Source organism: Syzygium oleosum, unplaced genomic scaffold, assembly GCF_021117445.2.
Source record: "Syzygium oleosum isolate NSW1041296 unplaced genomic scaffold, Sole_v2.1 Sole_v2.14, whole genome shotgun sequence".
NCBI lineage: Eukaryota > Viridiplantae > Streptophyta > Magnoliopsida > Myrtales > Myrtaceae > Syzygium > Syzygium oleosum.
In genome coordinates, this window is record NW_026607498.1 from 2,754,375 (window position 1) to 2,782,332 (window position 27,958).

A 27,958-nucleotide genomic window follows, 5' to 3' on the forward strand; every position below is an offset into this window, starting at 1 on the left:
TTACTGAACCAGCCTACGGTCAACCGATGACATGGCGGCTAACATGGCGGGAACATGCACGCGGATGGCACGTGAGTGACGTCAGCGATGACGCCGACGGAGCGACGGGCACTTACGGCTTGCGGAGCGCGTGGTGGTGTTTATTTGCCAAAAAAAAGCCACCATAGGCGTTGGAACGACATTCACGGTGGCGTTGGCCCTCCGAAAGCGCGTGACCTTTACTCGCAATCATGCAGGTTGGCGCTTGACCTTTACTCGCGGTCGTGTAGGTTGGCGCGTGCAGCAGTGGGTGGCGGTGACATTTTGAGATACGACATTTCTAAGGGCAATGAGTCTGTGGGAATGTTGGTTTCTATGAATAAGCTACGAAAATTGTCGGAATAGTACTCAAGATCGGTGGGTTCGACGAAAAATGGACACCGGCGCAACTATCGTAACATTGCTACAACCACCACCTCAAAAGGACTCAGTAGCCGCTTCTTAGACAATAAAACCTCTTATACTAAGTTAAGATTGCTAGTGACAGAAAAATGTAATATTTTGTACATTCTTAATAAATAGTACATGAGTCTATTTATAGATTTTAAAGGATGACTATCTAAAGTAGCAAGATATCAATTATAGTGAATGAGAATCAATCAAAAGAAATATCCTAAATATATCTATATCTCTCTCTCTATATATATATTTCTCTAACAGTTATTATGGGCAGGTTCAAGGTCATTTGTGTGGCCGTTTTGATGGTCTTTGACTGGCTCAGGGGTTTGCTCTGCCTCCTCCTCCTGGAATTCCTTGTACTTGCCCCACAACACTGAGTAGAGCCCGGCCACAATCAGCACAGCACCAAGAACCCTGCACCACTTATGTTAATACACGTCACAAATAGTATGGTGATCCTATTGATAAATGAGGCGACCAAAGTCATGTGAGAAATAAAGCCAAGAAAAAGGCATTCAATCATGGCCCCCGGTTTCTGCATGCATCTTCATTGATGGGGACAATATCAAAAAGAAAACATTTGTAAGGGCGACAAGAGAGGAATTTACCCTCCGAGGTAGATTTTTTCGGCGATGATGAAGGAGCCCATGATCGCCACGATGATCATCATCAGGGGGCTGAAGGCGGTGACGAAGACCGGGCCTCTGTTCTTCATGACCAGCCCTTGAACGTAGTATGCGATGCTCGATGACACTATCCCCTGTTCGACGCGCAACGATGTTGGTTATGATAGAGACATTAGTTGTGCAGTTGACGACCCTATGTGATGGTCTTTCTTTCTTTCGTTTCAAATGAATTTCTCTTACCGCATAGGCGGCGGCGAGAAGGTTCGTGTCCCAGCCAATGGACCAAACGGAAGCCTTGTGCTCCATAACAAACGTCACAGCGGTGGACTGAAGCGTGCCCATGAACACCACCAAGGCCGTCAGTGAAAGATGTGCTGCGTATCTCTTCAAGGTCACTGCCTGTAGTTTCAATGTTTGAACAAATCAGCGTCGTGTCAATACGTGAAATTAACTAAAACGAACACAAGTGGTTTGCTATATATATGAATTTATTTTATTTGTTAAGTTACCTGGAGGATGAAGAAGGAGGCCCAAGCAAAAGTGGCGATGATGAGGAAGATGGAGCCCTTGACCCAGTCCTTGTCGGTGGATTCGGGCGCCTCAGAACCGCTCGAAGCGTGGCCGTGGATGTGTGCGGACCACGGGAAGTTGAGGACATTTCCCTTGTACAACGACATCAGCATGGCGCCGCCTGCCGTCACTACCGTCCCCCCCACCTTCGCCATGCACCTCACTTTTTTCATATCAACCTTTTCCATCCTATTACACCGTTGGAGTATAAGCATATCATGGAATGCTCAAGAAGGATGAAGTCTATGATACGATGCTAGACATACTAAGAGCAGTCCTCCACTTTGAAAAAGTGAGTAATATTCAAAAGACTCGGCGTGTCGCTGAGCATATCGATTTTGCAACTTGGTACCTGCAGAGAACCGCCATGACAAAAGTCATTGCGGGGAGCATGTTGCTCATGGCGCAGGAGAAGGTTGGGGACGTGAATTTCAGACCGGCGTAGTAAAGGTTCTGATCTATCACCGGCCTGCGTACCACGGAACAAGAAAAGAAAACATAAGAATTCGCATAAACAAAATATCTTTTCAAAGCTGGTCGAGATAATAAAAGCTGCAGTGTTTTTCATTGTTACACACCCAAGAAGGCCCAGTGCAAAGATTTGCATGAACACTGCGGATGTCATCTTCGGCCTCACCTTCCTGCAAGGTATACCGGATTAATTATTCCCACATGCTCTTCGTTCCTCTGATCTCTCTCATATGCAGCTAACAGATGTTGGGACTGATTGCTCCGTCACTCATTATATGTAAGTACCTCTCGAGGAGGAGGGCGAACGGGGCAATGACGACGGTGGCGAAGGCATGGCGGTAGACGACGAGGACGTAGTGGCTCATGCCACGGTTGAGGGAGACCTTGGTGATGATGTTCATGCCCGCGTATCCAAACTGCAGCGACACCATCGCAATGTATGACCTTGCCCTCCACATGAAGTCGCTCAACCTTCCTGCTTTTCCCTCCATTTACTGGGTTGCTTTAAGGAGCTAGAATAGAAGAGAAGGTGAAAGTGAAAGAAGGGGTTGGTGAGGATGCAGAGGAAGAAACACTTCAAAGAGGGACTTTGTGTGTGTCTCCTAAGTTCAAATTGCTGGAACGAGGTCGGGTATTTATGGGTGGTTGGTTATCCACTACAGTACAGTCCATGGGGTATTCGTTCCTTTTGCATCTCTTGTTTGAATATTCTTTTGAGAGACGGTGAGAGAGAGTTAATTATTCAGATGTTATATATAATAAATTGGATCTGAATAATTAAATTTGATGAGATTCAGGTGAAACTCATCAAATTTAATGGTCTAGATTCAATTTAGTATTAAATTTAATAAGACTTGCTCGACAGAGAGATGTATCCCATCAAATTTAATGGTCTATATCCAATTTAGTATTAAATTTTATAATACTCGCTCGAGAGAGTGAGAGGAGAGAAAGTGATGTGCGATCCCCTAGTTGGGGTTAAACCTAGTGGATTATATTCAATTTAGTATTAAATTTAATAATACTTGCTCCAGAGATAGAGAGCATGATGTGTGATGCCCCAATTAGGGTTTAACCTAGTGGGATTTTTACTTTTATGAGGTGGTGATGAAAGCAAAACAAAAAAAAAAATGTAGGAAATGAAAGAGAAAGGGCATGGTATATGTAATCCTGATCTCGCGCGCTGTGCACTCGAGTGTCGTAGGGTCTAGTCCACTTAGCCTACTGTCTTTAATTGTAAGCATAGCATTATTCCAGTTATATATTGGCCCACTTACTCATTTCTTCTCTACGTGGGACAAGGCACTTTTTGTTTGTTTTGCAAACGAACCATCAATAGATCCGGTGGCCCCGGAAGCCGGGGCCGCCGAGAGGTCAAACGGGGAACACGAGCTCGACGTTGTTTAGGGGTTTCACTTTCGGCTCCATGGGGTGTTTTCATTGGGGGACAGATGAAGGGACGGAGGATGGTCTGGGAGTTATTCCAAAGTTGGACATGAGTTGATGTGGAGATGAAATGAAGATGAGACAGAGATGTGTGAGGAGGATGGTGATGGGTATATGGTGCTGTGTTTTGGACTTAGTCAAGAGTATATGGAGGAGTAACAGGCGGGTCAGGGACGGCATTGAGCTGTAAACAAGATATACAGGAGCAAACGAGCTAGAGTCAAAGTCATGACAATGACGTTCGTTTATGTAGGCGAGAAGAATGACCCAAAAACACTCCAAAAAGAGACTGCTCAACTTTTTCATCGAGCACCAAGGAAAGCTCTCAAGATTATAAAAAGTCTCGACGCGTTTCGTGCGTTTAACTTAGCATTGGCTCGAATTCCTGTCGCCGTCGGTCAGAAAGACTCTGTGCCTGAGTGTCGCATTGAGATGATGTCCTAAACAGATTAGACCGAGTATCTCCCCAGTCGTGTTGATAACTTTGCTCCCCCGGAGACTAGCATTTGAAACCAAATCATGGCTCGTTGGACTGTTCTCAATGATTGAATTGAATGACCAAAACCACATGATGCGCCTATGACTCGATCATCTTTTGAAGTGATATTTCCAGTCTTCCTTTCGTTTTCCCAACTTGCTATCGTTTGTGATTCGTGCTCATCATGATTCTGCGTTGTTGTCCAGACCATATCAGAAGATTGATTCCATGAGAACTCGTACCGACGGAACTTAATTCTAAAGCAAGAATATAGTGCCAAATCAAACTCAAGGTACCTTGTATTCGCAATTTAAAAGGTGAAAAGGAAAGAGAAAAATCTCGAGTCCAGGGGTTCTAAGTTTTGCCTGCAGTATCAAGCACTAGCGCATACATGCGTGATTGCATCAAATAGAGAAATATTTGCCAAAGGCAAAGAATGCAGTGGAGCTAGACTGAAGATGAAACATCAAATGTACTGTTGCCCATGAGTACGTTTAAACGGCCAGAAGAACAGGAGGAGTGAATAGGTACAGGGAATCCACCTAAAAAAATGTTTGAGCAAAGACGAATCAAAACTTCCATGAGCATATATAAAGGCTTCCGCCACGGTCACAATAATGTTTCTCGAGGGAGATCTCACATGCGGAAGTGCCAAAAATTTGGAGGTATAATGGGCTAACTATAAGAGAGATTAAGCTTTCACCCCGGAAAACAGAAACCCCTCTAGCAGATCAGGCAATTATCCAAGAAAGTAGTAGTGATGCCGAAGCGCGATAGAAATTAGGCTAAACAGAAGAATCGAAACGATAACAAGGAACAAACTGTTCTCTCAATCGATTAACAATCGATAAGTTTTCAAAACATCCAAAAACTACTGCCTCTCAAAACCCTAAAAACGAGTTTATAAAGGGTGTTAACCCTAATGACAAAAAAAACGCAAAAAATACAAAAATACCCTTAATTCGAAAATTACTAAAATAATTATAAAAAAAAACATCTAAACGACCTCAAATCGCGAAAATTCATCGTTAATCGTAGCCAAAGGCTACGAGTATTGATCAGCACGCCGTTTCGCTTCAGCCGACCAAATTTGAGCTCAATCTGATATCGTTGACTTCAAACCCGTCGATTCGTCCAGTCGCATAACGGGTCCGCCGGTCCCCCCTAGGTGCATCATCCTCCCCTGCTAGAGAAAGATTCGTCCTCGAATCTGCTTCGCCTTCATTGTCGTCGTCAATCTCCTCAGGATCTTCTTCCTCTTCAGGGTAGTAAGGTGATAAATCTGCTACATTAAACGCAAAAAATACAAAAATACCCTTAATTCGAAAATTACTAAAATAATTATAAAAAAAAACATCTAAACGACCCCAAATCGCGAAAATTCATCGTTAATCGTAGCCAAAGGCTACGAGTATTGATCAGCACGCCGTTTCGCTTCAGCCGACCAAATTTGAGCTCAATCTGATATCGTTGACTTCAAACCCGTCGATTCGTCCAGTCGCATAACGGGTCCGCCGGTCCCCCCCTAGGTGCATCATCCTCCCCTGCTAGAGAAAGATTCGTCCTCGAATCTGCTTCGCCTTCATTGTCGTCGTCAATCTCCTCAGGATCTTCTTCCTCTTCAGGGTAGTAAGGTGATAAATCTGCTACATTAAAAGTTCCGGATACATTATACTTACCCGGCAATTCGATCTTGTAAGCATTGTCACTAATTCGCTCCAAAACTCTGAAAGGTCCATCAGCTCTAGGTTGAAGCTTGCCAAACCTACCCGCTGGAAATCGTTCCTTCCTAAGGTGAATCCAAACTAGATCACCTTCCTTGAAGACAACTCTTTTCCTGCGTATATCCACGCGTTGCTTATACTTCATGTTCTGCCTGTTGATCTGATTATGTACCTGGGAATGCAGCTCTTTGATATGCTTTGCATGTTCTTCAGCTTCCGAACTAAATTGCTTGAGAACTGGTATCGGTGTGAGATCTAAGGGAGTAATTGGATTACGCCCATAAACCACCTCAAAAGAAGTCTTGCCAGTAGTTCGATTCTCTGACCTGTTATATGCAAATTCCGCCTGAGGCAATGCCAAGTCCCACTGTCGCGGATTATCTCCAATCAAACTCCGCAGCAAATTCCCTAAGCTTCGATTGACAACTTCTGTTTGACCATCAGTCTGAGGATGATGAGATGAACTAAACTTCAGACTTGTACCCATGTACCTCCAAAGAGTGCGCCAGAAGTGACTCACAAACTTCACATCACGATCTGAGGTAATGGACTTAGGAATTCCATGCAGCTTAACAATCTCCTGCAGAAATAATCGAGCAACCTGTGAAGCATCATACGACTTGCTACACGGGACAAAGTGGGCCATCTTCGAGAATCTATCAACAACCACCATTATTGAATCCTTACTCCGTTGCGTTCTTGGTAAACACAAGACAAAGTCAAGACTAACATCCTCCCACGGCGCAACTGGAATAGGTAGAGGCATATACAATCCTGCATTAGTACTCTTGGTCTTTGCCACATGACATACCCTACACCTCTCTATAAAACATGTCACGTCACGCTCCATCCGAGGCCAATAAAAGTGTTCACTCAACAAGGCCTTCGTCTTATCCACGCCAAAGTGCCCAGCTAAACCGCCCGCATGTCCCTCAATAATAATAGATTCCCTCAAAGAACATTGAAGAATGCACAATCTGTTACCTTTAAATAGGTAACCCTTCACGATCTGAAATTGCTGAAAAGGCTCCGTTTTGCTCTTCCTCCAAATATCCCAAAAATGAGGATCATCAACATATAAATCTTTAAAAGTGTCAAAGCCTAGAACTTTTACCTGCATCGTAGACAGCAAAGAGTGTTTTCTGCTCAATGCATCTGCCACACTATTTAGCACTCCTGCCTTATGCTTGATGGAAAAACTGAAAACTTGAAGGAACTCCACCCACTTTGCATGCCTTGCATTCAATTTGTGCTGCCCATTGATATATTTCAAGGCTTCATGATAAGAAAATAAGATAAACTCTTTCGAAATAAGGTAGTACCTCCAATGCTCCAAACTCCTCACAATAGCATAAAATTCTTTATCATAAGTTGAATATTTCCTTTTCGCCTCGTTCAACTTCTCACTAAAGAATGCCACAGGTTTACATTTTTGACTTAGGACACCCCCAATACCAACACCTGAAGCATCACAGTGCACCTCAAAAATTTCATTAAAATCAGGAAGCACGAGAACAGGTGCTTCAGTCACCTTCTTCTTTAATAACTGAAAGGCAGCTTCTTCCTCCTTAGTCCACACAAATTTACTTCCTTTCAGACAATCCGTCAGAGGTGCAATAATAGTACTGAAATCCCAAATAAATCTCCGATAAAAAGACGCAAGCCCATGAAAGCTACGTACCTTATGAATATTTTTCGGAATCTCCCAATTTGTAATAGCCTCAACATTAGCTAGGTCCATATGAATGCCTTCCTTAGTTACTATATAGCCCAAAAAGGTCACACGATCAGTCAAGAAGTGACACTTCCTGGTATTAGCATATAATTTCTGTTCCCTCAATGTCTCGAACACCATTCTCAAATGCTGCAAGTGTTGATCAGTCGATACACTATAAACCAAAATATCATCGAAATATACGACGACAAACAGGCCAATAAAAGGACGAAACACCTGATTCATCAATCTCATAAAGGTGCTCGGTGCGTTAGACAACCCGAAAGGCATCACCATCCACTCATACAGACCATCTCGAGTTTTAAAAGCGGTTTTCCACTCATCTCCAAGACGCACCCTAATCTGATGATATCCACTCCTCAAGTCTATCTTCGAAAAGATAGTCGCTCCATGCAGTTGATCAATTAAATCATCAAACCTCGGAATAGGAAAGCGATACTTGATCGTGATCTTGTTAACAGCTCTGCTATCCACGCACACTCTCCACGACCCGTCTTTCTTAGGAACCAACAAAGCTGGTACTACACAAGGGCTCATGCTCTCTCGAATTGCACCTTTTTCTAATAGTTCCTGCACTTGCCTCTGCATCTCCTCATGCTCCTTAGGATTCATTCTGTAAGCTGCCTTATTAGGAATAGTAGCTTCTGGAACGAGATCTATACAATGCTGAATGTCCCTCATGGGTGGCAATCCAGGTGGCAATTCCTCTGGTACGACATCAGCAAACTCCTCAAGTATAGGCAGAACTTGAGTTGAAATTTCTGGACTATCAAGATTCTGCTCCACGACTACGACAGCAAAAAACTCTAGGGCATTCACCGCCTCCTCCTGGAACTCTGATTTGGAAAGCAGATTACTTTTCCCTTCTTTTCTCAAATCTGAAGGACCCAGAGTAATGGTCCGGCCATCCTTCTTGAAGGTGTATGTATTTTTGAATCCATCATGCTGTGTTTTCCTGTCAAACTGCCAAGGCCTCCCCAACAGAATATGACAAGCATCCATTGGAACTACGTCACCCCACACTTCATCAGTATATTTCTTCTCAATCGAGAACTGCACTAAACACCTCTTGCTCACTTTTACCTCATTCCCCTTCCTAAGCCATGATAGCTTATATGGCTGAGGATATTCGACAGTTTTCAACCCCAACTTTTTTACCATAGTGGTAGATATTACATTCTCACAACTTCCCCCATCAATGATCATACTGCACACATTTCCCCCACTAGTGCACTTAGTATGAAATATATTATGCCTGAGCCACGATTCATCATCTACCTCAGCAATATTTAAAACCCGACGCACAACTAAAGACTCACCAGAATCGGCATAGACAATGTCCTCCGGATCTGGATCTGCATCTGCTTGCTCGCCTTCAGATTCATCATAAGTTGGGTCTTCATCAAAAGTTGGATTATCTACAAGTGTCACAAACTGTCGGTTCGGACAATCAACAGCAAAATGCCCGAGTCCTTGACACTTAAAACATCGCTTGCTTGCAGCTCCTCCCCTGCTAGATCCAGCACTACCCTGCTCTCCTTTTGTTGCAGATTTTGAACCAGCGCCCTTAACTGCTGCCGGAGCTAAAGAACTCCCTGCTTTCCCCTGGGACTCTTTATCTGACCACTTGGAACTGCTGCCTGTCCACTTAGAACCGCTGCTAGACCACTTGGACTTACTGCTTTTTCTTTTAAACTGCCCCTCCACCTTTAGGGCTAGTCTGCACACATCCTCATATGTACAATACTGCTGCAATTGAACAACATCAGAGATCTCATATCGCAGCCCTGCCAGATATCGTGCAATCGTCTGCTCGTCTTCCTCTGCCACATCACAACGCATCCACAAGCGATCAAATTCTTCTATGAATTCCTCAACTGTTTTATAATCTTGCTTGACGTTATGATATTCGATAAACGCATCTTGCCTATAATGGGTAGGCAAAAAAATTTTCTGCAATAACTTTTTCATCTTCTCCCAGCGATCCACCTTCGGCTTCCCCTCTCTAGCGCGTTGCTTTTTCACGTGTTCCCACCAAATCGAAACATGTTTTCGCAGCCTAATAGCCACTAACTTCACTTTTTGCCCCTCAGTTAGGTCTTTAAGATCAAAAATCCGTTCTACCGTATGCAACCAATCAATAAACTCATCAGGATGAGCCTTACCATTAAACTCGGGAATCTCGATCTTCATTCCGAAATTTTGAGAAGAGCGCTGATTTCCAAGTCATACTCCTCGATTCCGCCCCTGGTTCAGAACCCCGAAAGGGTTTACGTCCTCCTCTTCATCATCGGATGGATCCTTAGATTCTGCTTCTTCTTCGAATTGAACACCCAACCTCGCCTCCGCAAGTTGTCGCTCCAAATCCTGGATTTGTCTTCTCTGTTCTTCAATTTCTACGTCTCGCAGATCTCTTAGACGCGGTTGGTCGTCTGCTTCAGGAACGCCTCCATGCCCCCGGCCACCATGAGCCCTCCGTCCACGACCGCGATTCTGTTCAGCCATTGATTCAAGCAACCTGTGCTCTGATACCAATTGATGCCGAAGCGCAATATAAATTAGGCTAAACAGAAGAATCGAAACGATAACGAGGAACAAACTGTTCTCTTAATCGATTAACAATCGATAAGTTTTCAAAACATCCAAAAACTACTGCCTCTCAAAACCCTAAAAACGAGTTTATAAAGGGTGTTAACCCTAATGACAAAAAAAACGCAAAAAATACAAAAATACCCTTAATTCGAAAATTACTAAAATAATTATTAAAAAAAACATCTAAACGACCCCGAATCGCGAAAATCCATCGTTAGCCGTAACCAAAGGCTACGAGTATTGATCAGCACGCCGTTTCGCTTCAGCCGACCAAATTTGAGCTCAATCTGATATCGTTGACTTCAAACCCGCCGATTCGTCCAGTCGCATAACGGGTCCGCCGGTCCCCCTAGGTGCATCAAGTAGTGAAGAAGCTATTGGAAGGGATTACTAAGAAACTGGTTATTAGAGCAGCTAGACTACATCCATGGAAAGTCATCCTCACAGAAAAAAGATATTCCACTCATGGCTAAAAAAGAGTGTGTGAATCCACTGCTCTTTCATGTTATCCTTGGGCTGGCCTGTAAAAGCAGATTTCTGCAAAAAGGATGATGAAGAATGAAAACGCGCGCATATGTATGGTGATGCAGGCACACAAACATACACAGGAAAAGAGAGAGCTTACAACTCATATGATCAAAGTTTAGGAACCACTTGTGCTGTTATCCCTTTAATATAATAGCTAAACAACCTTTATTTTGGTGTTTGCAATTTATCGAGACTTTTGTAGCAAATAACGAACTTTTACTTATGGTATATCCACTATCACTTGTGTAAATGAATCACTCAACTCTTGCAATAATGTTTAAAATCAAATTGTATCATTTTAATTTATGAACAAGGGAAGCTGATAAATGTATATTTTGTGTGATAAACGGTTATAATTTCGAAATAAAATTTCTTAAATTACTTGAACATCTCTAGTACTTTCAGTAGGGTAAATTACTTATAGACCCCTTCAATTTTGTCCAAATTACTCGAGCACCCCTAAAAAAATTACTCGACTGCCCTTCTATTTTGCTCAAATTACAATGCATGTTACTCATTGAAAATGTTACTCATAAACAAATTGCTCGATTCCAAGATAGTTATGATAACATGTCACGGAATAAGTGAGAACCAAGTGAACTAATTCCAATTAAAGGAGGTCATGTTAAACGAATTCTATCATTTTATTAGCAAACACCCACTTTACGTAAACCTTCATACAGAATTTATAGGCAGGAATCTGAAAATACGTCCTGCTAAAGAGTCGAATGTATCATGACAAGTGCTATGATCCTCCTGAATTTAACATTCGAACTAGCACTTGCGTTCAGTTGGCTTATAACTCTAAAAAAAGAAAGTCTGATTACGACTTTGAAGGAGAATCAGTGAAGGGAACATCTTCTTATTCACTTATCTGAGATCAGAACTCTCCAGCCCAATGATCGAAAACATGCGAAGACTAAGCCATATTGCAATTGTAGAAAGGAAAACAGGAAATGAAAAGGAAAGTAGTTGGATTATGCTAGCTGATCGTGTTGCTTGCAGGGGGTCCTCTTGATCGATCGCCGGGACGACTCTGAAATCATCGCAACATTGATTAAACCGATTGAACATTAACTACTAGATGAGCCAATTCACCAGGAGCAGAAGCAGAAGAAGAAGCTTCCTCGTTCACAAAACCGCCGTCCCTCTGAACCAAAATGACCGGTACTCCGATCCCCAGAGTTGCGAAAAGGTGAATCGCCGCCTGTGTCAGGATGAGCCCCACGGTGGTAACAATTGCCAGAGGCACCAGGACGAGCATTTTGTCGAAAGCTTTGTTTATGCAAATGGAGTTTGGCATCAGCTGTAGCATAATAAGGTACTGATTAGTGATAATGGTCGTGGCCATCAGCAACAGCAGCGATAATTTGCTCTCGGGCACGAGGCTTATGGACAATCCGATCCACAGAACAAGCGTGTAGAACAGGCCGAAGTAGGAGAGGTTCTTGATGATCCGGGCAGCCACGACTTCCGGGGTGGCCAGGAGGCCGAATGGGAATGCAAGCTTGATGGTGGTTAGGGATTTCACTTTCGGCTCGTGGGGAGTTTCCATTAGGGGAGTTGATGAAGAGATGGAGGATGGTCTTTGAGTAATTCCAACGTTGGACATGCTTTGATGTGGAGATGAAATGAAGATGAGAGAGATATGGGTGAAGATGGTGATGAATATATGGTGCTGTGTACTGGACTTGGGCTGTGTAAATGAGATATATAAGAGCAGAGCTAGAGTCATGACAAGGACGTTCTTTTGTGTTGGCGATAAATCCAACAAGAGACTGCTGAACTTTTCATCCAGCACCTAGGAAACCTCTCAAGATCAGAAAAGTCTCAACGCATGCGTTAACTTAGCATTGACTTGAATTCATGTCGTCGTTCGATCAAAAGACTTCGTGTTTGTCTGTTGCATTGAGATGATATCGTAAACAAACAGTATTTGAGACTAAATCATGGCTCATTTGACTGTTCTCGATGATCGAATGACCAAAGCCACGGAATGCAACAATGACATTAAGCAGGCTTATACCATGATATTTCCAGTCTTGCTTTGTTTTTCGCGACTTGCTGTTATTGTGATTCGTGCTTATCATGTTCGATCAAATCGTCCGTCTTTTCCTTTGTTGCTGCCCTTACCATACCTGAAGATTGATTCAATGAGCACCTCGTATTGACGGAACTTACTATAATCAAGCGAGAATATAATGCCAAAACACACTCAAGGTACCTCGTATTCACAAAGTTAAAAGGTGAAAAGGAGAAGGAAAAATCTCGAGGCCAGGTGTTCTAAGTTTAGTCCGTAGTATCAAGCACTTGCGCATACATGCCTGATTGAAGTGGAGCTAGAATGAAGATGAAACATCAAATGTACTATTGCCCATGAGTACGGTTAGTCGGCCAGAAGAAACAGCAGGAGTGAATAGGTGCAGGGAATCCACCTCAAAAATTGTTGGAGCAAAGACGAATCAAAACTTCCATGAGCATAGTAAGGCCTCCGCCACGGTCAGAATAAAATGTTTCTCGAGGGAGATCTTACATGTGAAAGTGCCCAAAAAACTTGGAGATATGATAGGCTAACTATAAGAGATTAAAGCTTTCACCCCAGAAAACAGAAACCCCCCCTAGCAGATGAGGCAATTATGCAAGAAAGCAGTAGTGAAGAAGCTGAGGTCAATTAGGGTCAATGGCAAAAACTTTCTGGGCCTCGGTCTGGTAATTGTCTTGTCTCAAAATATTACCATACATCAGAGGGTGGTTCTTCACGTCGGACGATCCAAATCTGTTAATGTCCGAAGATTGAACGCGGTCATTAGATACTAAATGAGTTTGTTCGCGCGGAATATGGAGTAGTTTGCACAGAGGCCCGATAACCTAGAGGCCGGGATCACCTTGCAAGGGCCCAAACGACTTTAATTTCAAAATTTTGGTTTACGCAAGTGATCCTCACCTATAGTAATTGGCGCGTAATTGATGAGATTTGAATGAGTAGTCTTCAGTTCCAGAGCTGAAAATCTTCCGACATCTCAACCAACTACATGAAACCTAGGGTTTACTTCATATCAATTTGCAAGCTTTTTACTTAATTGTTTAGAAATTACCAACTATTCCAACCAATTATCAAGGTTTTTTTTTTTTTTTGTTAAAACCAATTATCAAGGTTTATTTGCGTATCTACCAACTTTTAAAAATTACCAACTGTTGCATAAAATTGTTAGATCTAAATTTGAGGAACTTACTAACTTTTTTTCCAATTAAATTAGTAGTTCAATTTAGGTTATGCACGCTTATTTGAGTCACTTACCGACGTTCATCTGATCATTTCAAAATTACCATCTTTTATAACAAGTTACCAACTTTTATTCCCATAACTTATCGATGCTCTTTAATTACCAACTTGTATGTCAACTCACTGATCTAATTTTGAGTTACTTTCCTACTTTTTTTCTTGAATTAAGTTAGCAACTCATTTTGGTTACCAACTTTTATTCGAGTCTATCAAAGTTTATTAATTGTGAACTTCTATTTCTTATAAACATTTTCAAGTTTACCAACTTTTTGACAATTTACCAATTTTTTAGTTAGCAACTTATTATCATTTCACTGAGGAAGTTACAAACTATTATTCATTTACCAACTTTTAATTTAATAACTGAACAACCTTTATCTTATCATTCGATATTTGTCGACTTTCGTAGCAAATAATAAACTTTTATTTGTGGTATATCAACATCACCTGTGTAAATCAGTCAACTCATTGATAATATTGGAAATCAAGCTGTATGATTTAAATTTATGAATAAGGGAAAGTCATAAATGTCTATTTTGCATGATAAACAGCTACAATTTCGAAATAAAATTTGCTTAAATTACTCGGACATCTCTAATATATCCAGTAGGGGTAAATTACTTATAGACCCCTTCAATTTTGTTCAAATTACTTGGGCACCCATAAAAAATTTACTCGAAACCCCTTCTATTTTGCTCAAATTATAACGCAAGTTATTTATCAAATACGCTAGTTGAATACACATTGCTCAATTCCAAGATAAATACGATAACATGTCGTGACGAAAACAGTGAGAACCAACAACCAAGTAAAACCCACTGAATTACATTAGCTAATTCGAATTAAAAGACGTCACGTTAGACAAGTACTATCATTCTATTAGCAAACAACTACTTTACTTACCCTTGATACAGAATTTAAAGGAAGAAATCTCAACATGCGTCATGCTCAAAAGTCAAACGTATCTTGACAAGTATTAACTTTCGAACTAGCACTTGCGTTCGGTTGGCTAATAGCTCTATAGAAAGGAAGTCTGATTACGACTTTGAAGGAGAACCAGTGAAGGGAACATCTTCTTATTCACTTTTCTGAGATCAGAACTCTCTGGCCCAATGATCGAAAACATGTGAAGACTAAGCCATGATAGAATCGTAGAAAGGAAGTCTAAACAGGAAGTGAAAAAGAAAGTAGGTAGATTATGCTAGCTAATCTTTGTTGCCTGTAGGGGGTCTTGATTTCCTCTTAATCCATCGCGCGGACGGCTCCAGAATCGTCGCGGCGTCAATTAAACCGATTAAACAGTATCTACTAGAGGAGCCAATTCACTGGGAGCAGAAGCAGAAGCTTCCTCGTTTACGAACCCGCAGTCCCTCCAAAGCACCGCGTGAACCAAAATGACCGGTATTCCGATCCCTAGAGTCGCGACAAGGTGGATCGCGGCCTTCGTCAGAATGAGCCCCACGATGGTAACAATCGCCACGGGCACCAGGACGAGCATCTTGTCGACAGCCTTGTTTATGCAAATGGAGTTTGGCATCAGTCGTAGCATGATGAGGTACTGGTTGGCGATAATGGTCGTGGCCATCAGCAGCAGCAGCGAGAACCTGCGCTCTGGCACGAGGCTTATGGACAACCCGACCCACAGAACGAGCGTGTAGAACAGGCCGAGGTGGGAGAGGTTCTTGATGATCCGGGCAGCCGCGGCTTCCGGGGTGGCCGGGAGGCCGAGCGGGAACGCGAGCTTGATGTTGTTCAGGGATTTCAGTTTCGGCTCGTGGGGAGTTTCCATTGGGGGAGTTGATGAAGAGATGGAGGATGGCCTTTGGGTTACTCCAAGGTTGGACATGTTTTGATCTGTGGGATGATATGAAGATGTGAGAGAGATGTGTGAGGATGGTGATGAATATATGGTGCGTGTGTACTGGACTTGGTCAAGAGTCTATGGAGCAGTCAGCAGGTCAGGCACGGCATTGGATAAGAGTGGACGAGCTAAGGTCATGACAAGGACATTCTATATGATATTGGCCAGGAAAAGAGGCCCAAAAAGTTCCGACGAGAGACGACTCCACTTTTCGTCAAGCCCCTAGTAAACCTCTCAGGATCAGAAAAGTCTCAACGCGCTTCGGGCGTTTAACTCAGCATCAACTCGAATTCAGAAAAGTCTCAACGCGCCAATGGCTCGATCGATGTTCTGACATTAAGCAGGGCCGAGACGCCGCATCTTATGCCGTGATATTTCCAGTCTTGCTTTCTTTTCCCAACTTACTAACATTGTGATTCAATCGTCTCTTCCTGTGTTGTTGCCCTTACCATATCTGAAGATTGATTCACTGAGCAGTCGTATTGACGGAACTTAACTATTCTAAAGCAAGAATATATCGCCAAATCACGCCCGAGGTTCCTTGTATTCACAATTTAGAAGGTGAATAGGAAAAGAAAAATTCTATAGTCCAGGTGTTCTAAGTTCAGTCTGTAGTATCAAGCACTAGCGCATGCATGCCTGAGTGAATCAAATAGAAAAATATTTGCCGTAGGCCAAGAAAGAAGTGGAGCTACAATGAAGATGAAACATCAAATGTAGTGTTTCAATGATTATGGTTAAACAGCCAGAAGACTAGTAGGACTAAATAGGTACAGGAAATCCACCTTATAATATGTTTTGAGTAATGACAAATCGGAACTTCCATGAGCATATTAAGGCCTACGCCACGGTCAGTATAATGTTTCTTGAGGGAGATCTACGTGTGAAAATGGCAAAAAGTTGGAGATATAATGGGCTAATTACAAGAGATTAATCTTTCACACCAGAAAACAGATCGGGTAACAGGGGAAAAATGGCTTCATTCTGCCCGAAAATAGGCATAGCCGGTGCACATCTCTGCCATTAAATTAGACGTAAGATTACCCATCCACATATTGTATTCTTCATTTCCTCAGGTAGTCATAATTAGAAAGTTCCACAACAGTAAATTATTAACTCCCACCAGATCATAGTACATGTTCGAGAAAAGAAAATCTATACTACATGACACCCCAACAATTTACCTCGAAACAAACCAGATGCTGCTGGTGCATTCTTTTGACCGAAGTAGTTCCAATGCTTAATGCTTCTTTTGACTCCAGAAAAATTTCTATCTCAAGCAAGAAATTAGCCCTTCTCAATTAGCGTATCCTTGGAAATCGGGCGAGGCTTCCAAGAGTACAACCTCCTGGGCAGGCTACAGCATATGTCCACTAAGGATATTTTTTTTTTCCGTCATGCTAAGAGCCACAGAGAAAACTCATAGATAGCAGAATTGAAAATCACAAGCATCCAGGCCAATTTTTATCTATTTGATCCCAGTCTTTCAAATTTCCATGGACATATACTTTGGGTTCCGTGACCTAGAAAGCATGAGGAAAATCTTAGCCTGATAAATAATCATGTCAGAGGTATGGCACCGCAACAACTACTTACCAGCATAACTAGAGGGAGAGCAATTTGAAGACGGATCCTTGAGAAGCCTTTAACGTAGAATAGACACTTGAATCCATCGACAGTAGTATGCTCACTGTCCCACATTAGAAAAAGCACTTACATTATCCAGGTATCCAGTTCATAAGCCTCCATATGTGCTCTCATTGGCGTAACAAATAATACTACTAGAATCTGGGCAACAATTGCAGAGATACAGCAAGAGTCTTCACCTTTGTCATTAGCAATATGATACTGATGTTTTGCCATGAAAAACAAATAACCAAAAGCCTCACCTGATAAGATACGTGAAATTTCTGAGCTGGAAGTCTTGCAAGGGAATCCCTTCTTCTTTAGAGTACCTAATCGTATTACAATAGAAAATCAAGATACAGAGCTTACAAAACTGTTGAAGGACTAGCAATCATGCATCCTTTGCAAATGTCAGTGAAGATGGAGTGCTTTGGACCTTGTGTATGCTGCTTAGTAGTACCTTTTTTGAGAAGTGCTGAGACTTTAAAATTATAAAACCACTGTCACACTTATTTAATAACTAGGTAGTTAGAGAATGCCGCATTTACATTTTTATTTTAACCCTTCACCTCATGCAAAGTTAGGTATATGATGAAAGCCTGAACAGTGAGAACCTAAGACATACAGGTGAAGGAACTCTCGAATTGAAACATACTAACAAAGAAGGGAATCCCATACGTATGTGAAACATGTAAGGAATGGAACTCAAGACCTCCAGCTTAGACATCATCTTACATTGAGAAACCACTACCAGCTTATGTAAGAGTTTAAGCTATTAGAGAACAGTACACTTTACATCTTATAAACGAAGGAGTGCCTCCGCTGTGCAAATTAACCATGAGCTCTAGTAAACTTTATTTATTATTTTTCGGGATAATGATACAAACACTCCCTGAACTTTGGCCCAATGTGCAATTTGATCCCTGAACTTTTAAATCATTCAATGTAATCCCTGAACTTTAACTTAATGTTCCATGTGGTCCCTAAACTTTTGATTTATTCAATATGATCCCTGGACTTTTGATACATGTTCAATGTAGTCCCTGAACTATATGAAAAAGTTCAATATAGTCCCTGAACTTGAATTAATGGAAGAACTACATTGAACATTTTCATATAGTTCAGGGACTAAACTGAACATGTACCAAAAGTTCAGGGACGGCATTGAACAAATTAAAAGTTCAGAGATCAAATTACACATTGGGTTAAAGTTCAGGGACCACATTGAACAAATTAAAATATCAGGGACCGCATTGCACATTGGGCCAAAGTTCAGGGACTGTTTGTGTCATTTTCCCTTATTTTTTTCCCATAAAACTTATTTATTCAATCCAGGCATTTTTGCACAAAAAAATTCCAAGTAAACTAATTTGGTTAAAGGTACCAAAGCAGTGCAAAGTAACAGCAACATTATTCATGAGTTCTCTAACAAGCCATGTTTATCTTATCTTAGTGTTTTATATGACAAAAGTTCAAAGTAAAAACCATCTTCAACAAAATAAAAGGGCCTTCTAGCATATCAAAAGCTCTAAGATTTCATTCTCTACACCAGCCCAAAGATATCTATACATCTGAATGTCAATTATATTTAATTCATGTACTATTTGCGAGTAAAAGGCCAAAAAAAATGTCAATTTTCTTCCAGAAATGTGAAACTAGTAAGTTCTCATTGACTTGTAGCTCGTAAGAATTAAGAGGGATTACTAAGAAACTGGTTATTAGAGCAGCTAGACTACCTCCACGGAAAGTCATCTTCACAGAAACGAGATATTCCACTCATGGCTGAAAAGGAGTCTATGTGAACCCACTGCTCTTTCACATTATCCTTGGGCTGGCCTGTACAAGCAGATTTCTTCAAAAAGGATGATAAAGAATGAACGTGCACACATTTGTATGGTGGCATGCACACAAATATACACAGAGGAAGAGAGAGCTTACTACTCCTATGTAAGTATTTTAAAGCGTAGCCACTGGGATAGTTCTCATAAGATGCCAAGAAAGTGACAACCGTGCACCCTAGACTACAAGATAAAATGTTAGTGCAAGATTGAATCTGCATAGTAACCCCGAACAATAAAGTAGAAACCAATCTAACCTGACAATTATTGATCCCACCATAATGAGATAGAGCAAATTCCAGAGACGTTTCTTCTTGTTGTTATAGCTATACAGATCCAAACAAATATGAGCAATTTTTAGTATCACATGCATGGAAGAAACAAGAAAGTTCTCGACTCCAGGAAATATTGAAGTGTATATCATGTATATCACCAATGGTTAGCGCTTGAGTATACACTATATTGATCACGTCTCTATTTGCAACATTACCACATGGTACTCACTAACTAAATGCAATAGCTCCATCATTGGCAAAGTGAGTAGTATATGAGAACTGATTTCAATAGTCACATATTACGAAAATCCATTTTTGAATAAGCATCAGCCCATCAAAAGGCAAAAATCCAATAGATGACCTAATAAGTTGTCCATAAGTGCTCATTTACCAAAGCAGGATGAAGCAGTTATCTGGAGTTATGAAACCTCTCAATGCTTACACAAAATTCTCAAGAATATTAGAGGCTTTGCAAATTTCGAAACAATGATGCATTAAGGAGACGTCTAACTACTTCTCTCGCTAAGTCAAATTCTTCACTGAGGGTATAGCGCATTTCCCTTACCCAAACAAAGGAAAAAAATATTTTAGGAATAAAAAGAACATAATTGCTATCAAAATCATGTTGTCATCTCATCTGTATATTCTTACAGAGACCAAATAAAGGTTCAGACTACGCAGGAGTGACATACATCCTGCTTGCTGCAACTGCGGCCGATAAGTTGAAAATTGGAACTGAAGCAATAATGAACCGGAGCTCCTGCAGCATATTTGTCAACAAAATCATTTCCCAAGTTGTTAAGTAAGAGGATGGATTCAATGTTTCATCTAGATTACCTTGTGTGGAAGCTTAGAGTAGAGGAGGACAAAAGAATACAAGGGGATGATATAAAAAAGCATTCTCCTATCAAGTAAGACACCAAGCTGCAAAAAGATCAGCATTCAAATTATAGAAGAGAGCTGGACCAAAAATAAAATTATGGAAGGGAGCAACTAAAATAACTCCGATTTTACAGTTGAGTAGATTTTTCTGCAAAATATTTACCATCAGTCAAGTTAATAGCTTGATAATTCAAGATAATAGCTAATGATGCAGTGAAGAACCATTAAAAAAAATGGACAAGGATTGTGATCCGACTCTGAGAACTGCTAGTTTGCTCCATAACTCACCAGAGAAAGAGGATATGCAGCAAGCAGTGCGCGGGGTAGTGCCGAAGTCAAGTACCAATGAAATGGGTATGTCTAATCGCAAACTTATAAGGAAGGTAATTATTGTCTAAACTCATGAAAAGACCAAAGCATCATTAATAAAATTATAAAAAGGTAATTATAATCTCTACAACACAAATTTGAAACAGTATACTCAAGAGTTTAGACTCTTAACTGGTAATTCATAGCATGTATGCAAATGGAATACTACACCTGGGGTACGCACAACCACAAGATTTGAGTGCTTTGGGGAAAAAATGGAAGACTCCCAAAGTAGAAATGAAATTATGACGAGTATGAACAAGTGGCATGGACATGCCCTGGGCAAAGGACATGGAAGATCTATACATTGCTCTTTAGGTGCCATCTTCTCCTAGTGATCAGGCTAAAGCAGCCTTTTGAAGCTAAAAGCCTGATGCTTTTCAATTTATTAGTTGACAGGACTTCCTCTCCCAACTCTAGATAGAGAGAGTCAAAGGAGGAAGATGTTTCTTCAGAGTCAGATTTCTGCAGTGCTTCTCGTACACCTCGAGTATAAACACTGTTCTGTCTCCACCTCAATATTTGCATTCCTCAAGTTGCTAGAAACATCAAATAGTTATAAAATCACCATGGCAAAGGCAACTTCTGTTGGCAGCACTCAGTGAAAATAGGTTAGCATCACACACTATATGCACTAAGGCTGCTCTAAACCTTCATCAACCTTTTCTCAATCAAACGGTTATACTTCATCTTGTACTTAAAATGCATATTTTATTAAATTAGCAGACTTGTCGGAATATACATTCCTCTGCTTTTATTAACCTTAAAAATTAACTAGTAATCTTTGTTAATAGAAATGAAATAACATCATAAGATATAAAGATTGCCACAAAAGGATACACCCCATTCAGAGCTTCGGTTGAGAATTGAGTTAAACCAAAAAACTTCAAATTCAGGCCACATGAGTTTCTTCCACATGAATGAATCCACGAATGTTGTAAGACCTGTCGAAAGTACAACAGATAATAAAAAATAGATCTGGATTACATGGTCGTGATATTCATATTGACAATTGGAAAAAAAAACAAGTCCCAAGAAATTTGGGCTCACCTACACACAGAAGGGCCATTGGAATGCACCATTTACAAGCTTTAAGTAATGAAATTGATCTGGTCTGTGATTGACAAGTATAAACATTCATAACAACACAAGATAATCAAGATCTAAGATGAAGTAAATCCATGCCACACAATTAAGGATGAAGAATATTCATCAGACAATGCTCCGACATTCAATCCTGAAAGAAATAGAATTTCATCTTTGGCAAGGCAAACTATGGACAGAGAACAGCCATTACTTTTGTCAGCACTGACTACCACACAAGAATAATGTGACTAGACAACTTGTGGACTAAAGAGAACGAGCATGCCATTCCATAACACTATCAGAGAAATCAATTTCAAATGCCTAAGCATTAAAACTTGCTGTTCAACTGAACAATATAACTCTAGGACCATCATATCTCCTATAACATCTACAATGTCTAAATTGACCAAACAGACAAACTCCAACAAGATCCTATACAAAATATATTTCCATCTTTGGCAAGACAAACCAAATACTAAGAAATGCCATCACTTTCGCCAGCACTGGGCAACACACAAAATGATCTTATTCGGATGAATTGTAAGTGAAAAATAGGAGAGAAATCAACCACAGCTAAGGATAAAATCCAGACTTCGAGGATGAGGAGACCATAATGGAAAGATAGGAGAGACAGGGAAAGGGGGGAGAAAGATTGTCACAAAATCAGTACTCACCAAAAGAAGTTCGAGGCCTATAGGACACAACAGTAGCAGAACATCACATCGAAAGACCAGGGTTGCAAAAACCTGATAATTAGGAAAAGAGTCATAAGAACGGCACGCCGCAAATTAGAGATGAAACCTTAAGTCATCCAAAGTAGTGAATGAGCAAGGACAAAGTTAAAATGAAAGCAAAACACCATACCTAAATACTCAAATGCAGGCACATGCCTGTGTCTACGTGCAGGTGGTGGAGAGCGTAAATGACGCCACACCATGTGCATTTGGCATGGATGCAAGTGTGTTGTTTGTTGGTGTTTGATTTTAGTTTTGTTTGGGCGGGAGGCTCAACCAGGTGTAAAGGTTCACAAGCACAATCATGTGTGCATGCGAGCACGCACAAAGTGCGTGGTCTGATATCAAAGAAGAATAATCTGGATAAAAGAAGGTTTAGCTAAGGTCTCTCTATCTTGAAATAACAGTTCCATCTGAGAATGCTATTATTTACTTTCACTGCCTACCGAATTGTAAGGAAACACTCACATACCCCAGAATGACAGGCTATTCAATCAAACAAGCAGAAGCTACTAGCTAGAGATATAACAAATTAAAGCACACAATTAAGTGGAAAAAAAAAATTGAAACAGGTGTGAGTGATTATAATGGAAGTAGAGAAGATGAAAGCATACCAGACAGTTCAACGTTGCATAAAAGCTGCCTCTAATCCAATAAGCATACGCAATATTAACTGCAACACAATTAACAAAAAATATTCAAAGACTGGCAATAACCCACACATAAAAATAATAAGCAACAAGTCGCCAGTTATGTTGACGTCCATGATAGAAAGATACCAATCGACAACTACCACAGGGAGCATCACAATTACGGCAAACGTGACCAAGAAAAGAAATGGTACAGAGCAAAAGATACGATCAATCTGTAGCCACTTGCAAATATTAAAGATCAAAGAATCTCCTCATGATCAGATCATGTGGTTATTCACACACACACACAGAGCATAAACTTCGGGGGAGGCTCCCCTTTTAGGGTTCTTTGATTTTACTGGATGTTCACGTGTGCATTTTCCTCTACTTGAAAAGAACAGAAATATTGTAATGGAACTACCAGTCAAATAGACAGCAGCATCTTCGGTTTCTTTTCATTTCTTTTAAAGAGAAAAATAAAATTCGTTTCTAGAACTATGACTTAATTGGACACTGGACATATTTATTCTCTCGTAAAGCTTTCGCTTAGAAACAGACTGGTGAAGGAACCTGTCAAGGTTGTAACCTCCTGTTTCCTGACTCCATCCTTAGTTTAATGCTTCAGCACATCCAAATTTTTACAGTAAGCAACTACAACTTTATCCATGACATCACTCCCTCCAGATAATGATCCACTTACGGTATGCCAAAGTTATGCTGAATATTATAGTTCCAAATACAGAAAGTCACACTAAATACTAGATACCCCCTTCTCAGCCAAAGATACTACAGTGAAAAATTTAAAGGGGCAGATGGTGCTCTTGTAAACTACCAATTAAACATCACTATCTCAAGAAAGTCATGTTGCTTCACAATTGGATGACCAATAATTCTGCAAAGATAGAAAGTGATAAAAGATTTGCAATTCCGAACTAGCTGCAAATAAAATTGTTATGATACAAGTCAAATTACCTAGACCAAGTGCAAGTATGTTAGGAAGAGGACGGGTGCAATAGAACAGCAAGTGAAACTGAACTGCACTTAAGATTACAAAGAAGGCTTCTACTTGACATCCAAATTTATGTCTAACCTGCCCAAATGGAAAAAAAACTATAGTTTAGTAGGTTTTTAGGACCGATTTCATTATAATAAAATAGAACTTTATTAGCCAAATAAATACTTGCTTCCAACCTCAAATCACCAACTTGACAAAACTAAACTTGGTACATGCACAGGAAGCATAATTGTCAAGTTCAAACCTCATGATTACAATAAGATCTTCCAACATCAGAATGGTGGTACAAACGTTCAGTGATTGCAAAAAGGACAGATGACAGTATGAGATATGTCTTAACAATACTAAGATACCCCATATCCTAGAAAAGCAGTTGCCTCCGCTTCGGATCGAAGCATGTAAAATAGAATAGTTGTTTTGTAATTTTTAACGCAGAAAAGTGAGTTGCCACAACAATAAGGTTATTCTATTAACCTGTAGATCACACTTTACACTTTCTAAACTGCAAAAGAAATAGTGTGTACATGTGATCTTCCCTAGACATCACAAAGCAGGAGTCTCATCAACTGAGCCACACAAAGGGATCAAGTAAATATAGTAACAGGGCCAATTTTCAAACTAGTAAAAACTTAGACAGTTAATCATCCTAAAAAGGCCAGCCAAAACTTTTTATGCGATTGGAAACATCCAAAAGAAAAGGAGAGAGAAAGAAAATGAGATAGCAGCGATTTCAAAGCATTTAACATGAAGAATCCTACACAAAAAGGTGCGGCTGGATGATAATTGTGATGTTCAACAAGTGCACCAGCTGCACAATGAGTGGTGAAGGAAAACAACTTGAGGCATTGTATCCACAGAACTATGCTGCATACTTGAAAGAAGCAAATTCAGCTCCATGCAATGAAGCCAGATACTCAATAACTCCCTCTAAACAAAATGCATCAGTTATACATGACAAACTTATCAGTATGTTTGCAATCTCCTGATCAAAGTAAGTGTACCGCATTGATAAATAAGGATTCGGTACCTCCAAACCATCTTATATGGGAATTAAGAGACCTTCCAATTATCCTATAAGCAATCTACATAGCATCACTAGAAAGACTGACTGAATTTTCCTACATCAAACCATCTCCCACTGTATGTTAAGCAAACCATGAAGATAGTGCAGTTTCTTTTGCTTTAATTATTTTAAAACATACTGCAGACCCATAATAACCAAACACACAAGTGTGGACCATTTGTATGACGAAACATTCAGCAACATGGATGCCATAGGACAGCATAGTCTAGAAAAGTTTAAGTCCTCTTCTTTCATCTTTGGAAATCTCAAACGAAATATAATCCAAAGTTTAGAATAGATCAGGTTCGGTTCAAAGACATATTTGTTTATCACTCAGTGAATTCATATTATGAAACTATAGCTACTTGAAATTATGTGTCCAGCAAACCACCATATGATACCATGGAAAGGCTTGTCATGAGATACTAAGCTACAAGGTCATCCACAATCCTCCAGAGTTCTTTATTCTTTCTCTACATGCTTTAAAAGCAGCAGAAATGTATTGTGTACATTTATTTTCGGTCAAACATAAGTAGGAGAAGCGCTTATAGCAATCAATACCAGGAAAAAGGGAAAGAAATAAGGAATACTAAGTAGAATAAAGGAAAAACATCAAAAGCATACCTGAATTCTGCAAAACCTTAGTGTCAACAGTATGATGCTACCCAACACCAATCGAGCTGATGATGGCAACAAAAACCTCAACATGAGCATAAGAATATGATACTGCCCCCATTAAAACATTCGCGTGTAATATCAAAAAGGCTTCACAAGGATAAATCTCTACTTAAGATATCCATTACGCATACAGCAGTAATCCATTAATTCAGAATGATCAACAAAGTAAGAAATGAGCCAAATTTCATATTATTCTAGATATAGAAGCAAGAAAGATATTAAGTAATCTGACCAACAAACCTGCATAAAGACTATACATCTTTGGCAAGTGCAGCAAGCTCGTTATCAATACAACTGGTGTTGCCAAAGTTGATACCAAGATTGCACCTAAAAGGGGAAAAGATAAATAAATATAAGCTTAACTTAATATAGGGATCTGATTTAACCAATGTAAAGCATTTTACTATTTTGGATAGTAACCTGCAATTGGAATGGTTCATACTAAAGTACAAGCGCAATTTATAGAAAAGTTGAATATATTACCAAGAAATTACCAGAAATGATGAGCTTCAAGAGATCAAAAGTGCAAAAGTAAGACTATAAGCTTTTAGTTCAGATTAGTATCATGTACCACATCAAAGAATCTACTTTCAGCATCATTAGAAGAAAATGTGTATACCGGACTGCGCTCACTTTTATGTCACACAAGAACCTAGAAAGTAGAAGAAATGACAGACAAGTACGAAGAACTCCAGTCAAAAGAACAAGTCATCTTTCCATCATTTCCCCAATTTCATGGGTCGGAAGATTCTACAACTGCCAAACTTATCTAAAGTAAAGAAAACATCAACAGACTGGGGGAAACAATTCACCATGTAAACTTGTAGGTGGCTTACCGAGGAAAGTACGGGGAACAACTCCAGGGAAATCCAGGTGATCATACTAGGACAGTCATCAAAACCAATAGAGATTTCGCTTTAGTATCTCTTGGAATGGAAAGTAGTCGGGGAAAAGAATTTGCAGCAGAAAGACTATTTATGAAGACACAAGGAAGCAAACACAAGAATTTAAATAACCCAGCACATCAACTCTTACAAACTAGCTAACTGTTAGTCGGCTGCAAATCTTGGGGTACATGAGAAAGCCTATTGGCTGATGTGACCAAAGCCCACAAAGGGAAGAGTTCACAAACTTCTGAATTTAAGCAAGTAAAGCACATGATGTTCCCTTACCTTGTCCAGGTGATGCCGATGGTAAAGAATATCATGCATCGCCTGCAAAATAAATACAACGCAAACAGGCAGGAAAGTCAGCCAGAAGATACAATTATGACAATCCAACCAGTGCATCACCATTTCGTCTCTCCCCGACAACAGAAACATCTCAAGTACTTGACAAAGGAAATCAACCTCGACCAACACTCTTATCAGCTACGAAACAGAAATCGCGATTCCTTAAATTTGAAAACTTTCGCATTCTTTTCCTCTTTAAATCATCACCCAGAAGAACCAAACGGACCAAGATCACTCACAACCGAGGGGAAATTGGAGTTACCTGAACATTAAAGCTTTCTTCAACCTTAGTATAAGGCACCATGAACACGTAAAACGCAGCGATCGATCCGAGTAGCAAGTCGTACCCTGAATAAAAAAAAAACAAAACAAAAGGGACACGACATAAGCGCGCAAGTACGAGACTTTAGGGAACAAGCACGCAGGCACGGCGCTACCCATCATACCGAAACTGCCCAGAACTCTGGAAGGTCGAGAAGCCATGGCTGCCGTCGTGAAAAGGCGGAGGGAAGAAAATGCTCTGCCCGTCGCCGCGCCGGTGGGGAGACGTTTGGTCCGAAACGGAGAGATTGCGGGTTCGTTCAGCTTCGGGCCGGGCCCTGAACGAGCGCTTTTGAGGGTCGGGCTCGGCCCCCCAAAGGCAAGGACCACCTACCCACCAGCCCTGTTCGGCAGGAGAAGAAACACAGAAAATTTTTCTGGGAGAATTTTCTAGTTCAACTTTCTCGGGAAAATCTTGTGGGGGTTAGTGGTAGCTTCTTGGTTCTGGAGCAAGA

General features: G+C 40.5%; 2 protein-coding genes across 2 annotated transcripts; both read right to left on the reverse strand.

The window, feature by feature from the left end:
* Positions 1–692: 692 nt before the first annotated feature.
* LOC115684475 (WAT1-related protein At5g07050-like) lies at positions 693–2,596 on the reverse strand. Its single transcript, XM_030609214.2, has 7 exons — positions 2,391–2,596; positions 2,213–2,275; positions 1,987–2,103; positions 1,574–1,823; positions 1,305–1,463; positions 1,047–1,198; positions 693–852 (listed from the first exon to the last, which is right to left on the reverse strand). The coding sequence occupies exons 1-7, from the start codon at positions 2,594–2,596 to the stop codon at positions 693–695; spliced, it is 1,107 nt and encodes a 368-aa protein (XP_030465074.1).
* Positions 2,597–14,935: 12,339 nt separating this feature from the next.
* LOC115684442 (dol-P-Man:Man(7)GlcNAc(2)-PP-Dol alpha-1,6-mannosyltransferase) lies at positions 14,936–27,766 on the reverse strand. Its single transcript, XM_030609176.2, has 20 exons — positions 27,629–27,766; positions 27,445–27,530; positions 27,123–27,164; positions 26,787–26,832; positions 26,191–26,277; positions 25,897–25,952; positions 24,167–24,284; positions 23,177–23,235; positions 22,503–22,574; positions 21,793–21,856; positions 21,583–21,686; positions 20,662–20,733; positions 20,329–20,415; positions 20,184–20,251; positions 19,474–19,542; positions 19,317–19,399; positions 19,115–19,214; positions 17,642–17,707; positions 17,349–17,442; positions 14,936–17,275 (listed from the first exon to the last, which is right to left on the reverse strand). The coding sequence occupies exons 1-20, from the start codon at positions 27,663–27,665 to the stop codon at positions 17,195–17,197; spliced, it is 1,491 nt and encodes a 496-aa protein (XP_030465036.1). The 5' UTR covers positions 27,666–27,766; the 3' UTR covers positions 14,936–17,194.
* Positions 27,767–27,958: the final 192 nt, after the last annotated feature.

Bases quoted from the DNA above. Each gene is read 5' to 3' on its own strand.
- LOC115684442 (XM_030609176.2), bottom strand. From the start codon at position 27,665: ATGGCTTCTCGACCTTCCAGAGTTCTGGGCAGTTTCG. The intron at 26,278-26,786 runs GTAAGCCACCTA...TTCCCCTTTTAG, and splicing joins TGTTCCCCGTACTTTCCTCG to GTGCAATCTTGGTATCAACT. The intron at 20,416-20,661 runs GTGAGTTATGGA...ATCTTTTTGCAG, and splicing joins CTGCATATCCTCTTTCTCTG to CTTGGTGTCTTACTTGATAG.
- LOC115684475 (XM_030609214.2), bottom strand. From the start codon at position 2,596: ATGGAGGGAAAAGCAGGAAGGTTGAGCGACTTCATGTGGAGGGCAAGG. The intron at 1,824-1,986 runs GTACCAAGTTGC...ACGGTGTAATAG, and splicing joins GTCATGGCGGTTCTCTGCAG to GATGGAAAAGGTTGATATGA. The intron at 1,464-1,573 runs GTAACTTAACAA...TTGAAACTACAG, and splicing joins CCTCCTTCTTCATCCTCCAG to GCAGTGACCTTGAAGAGATA.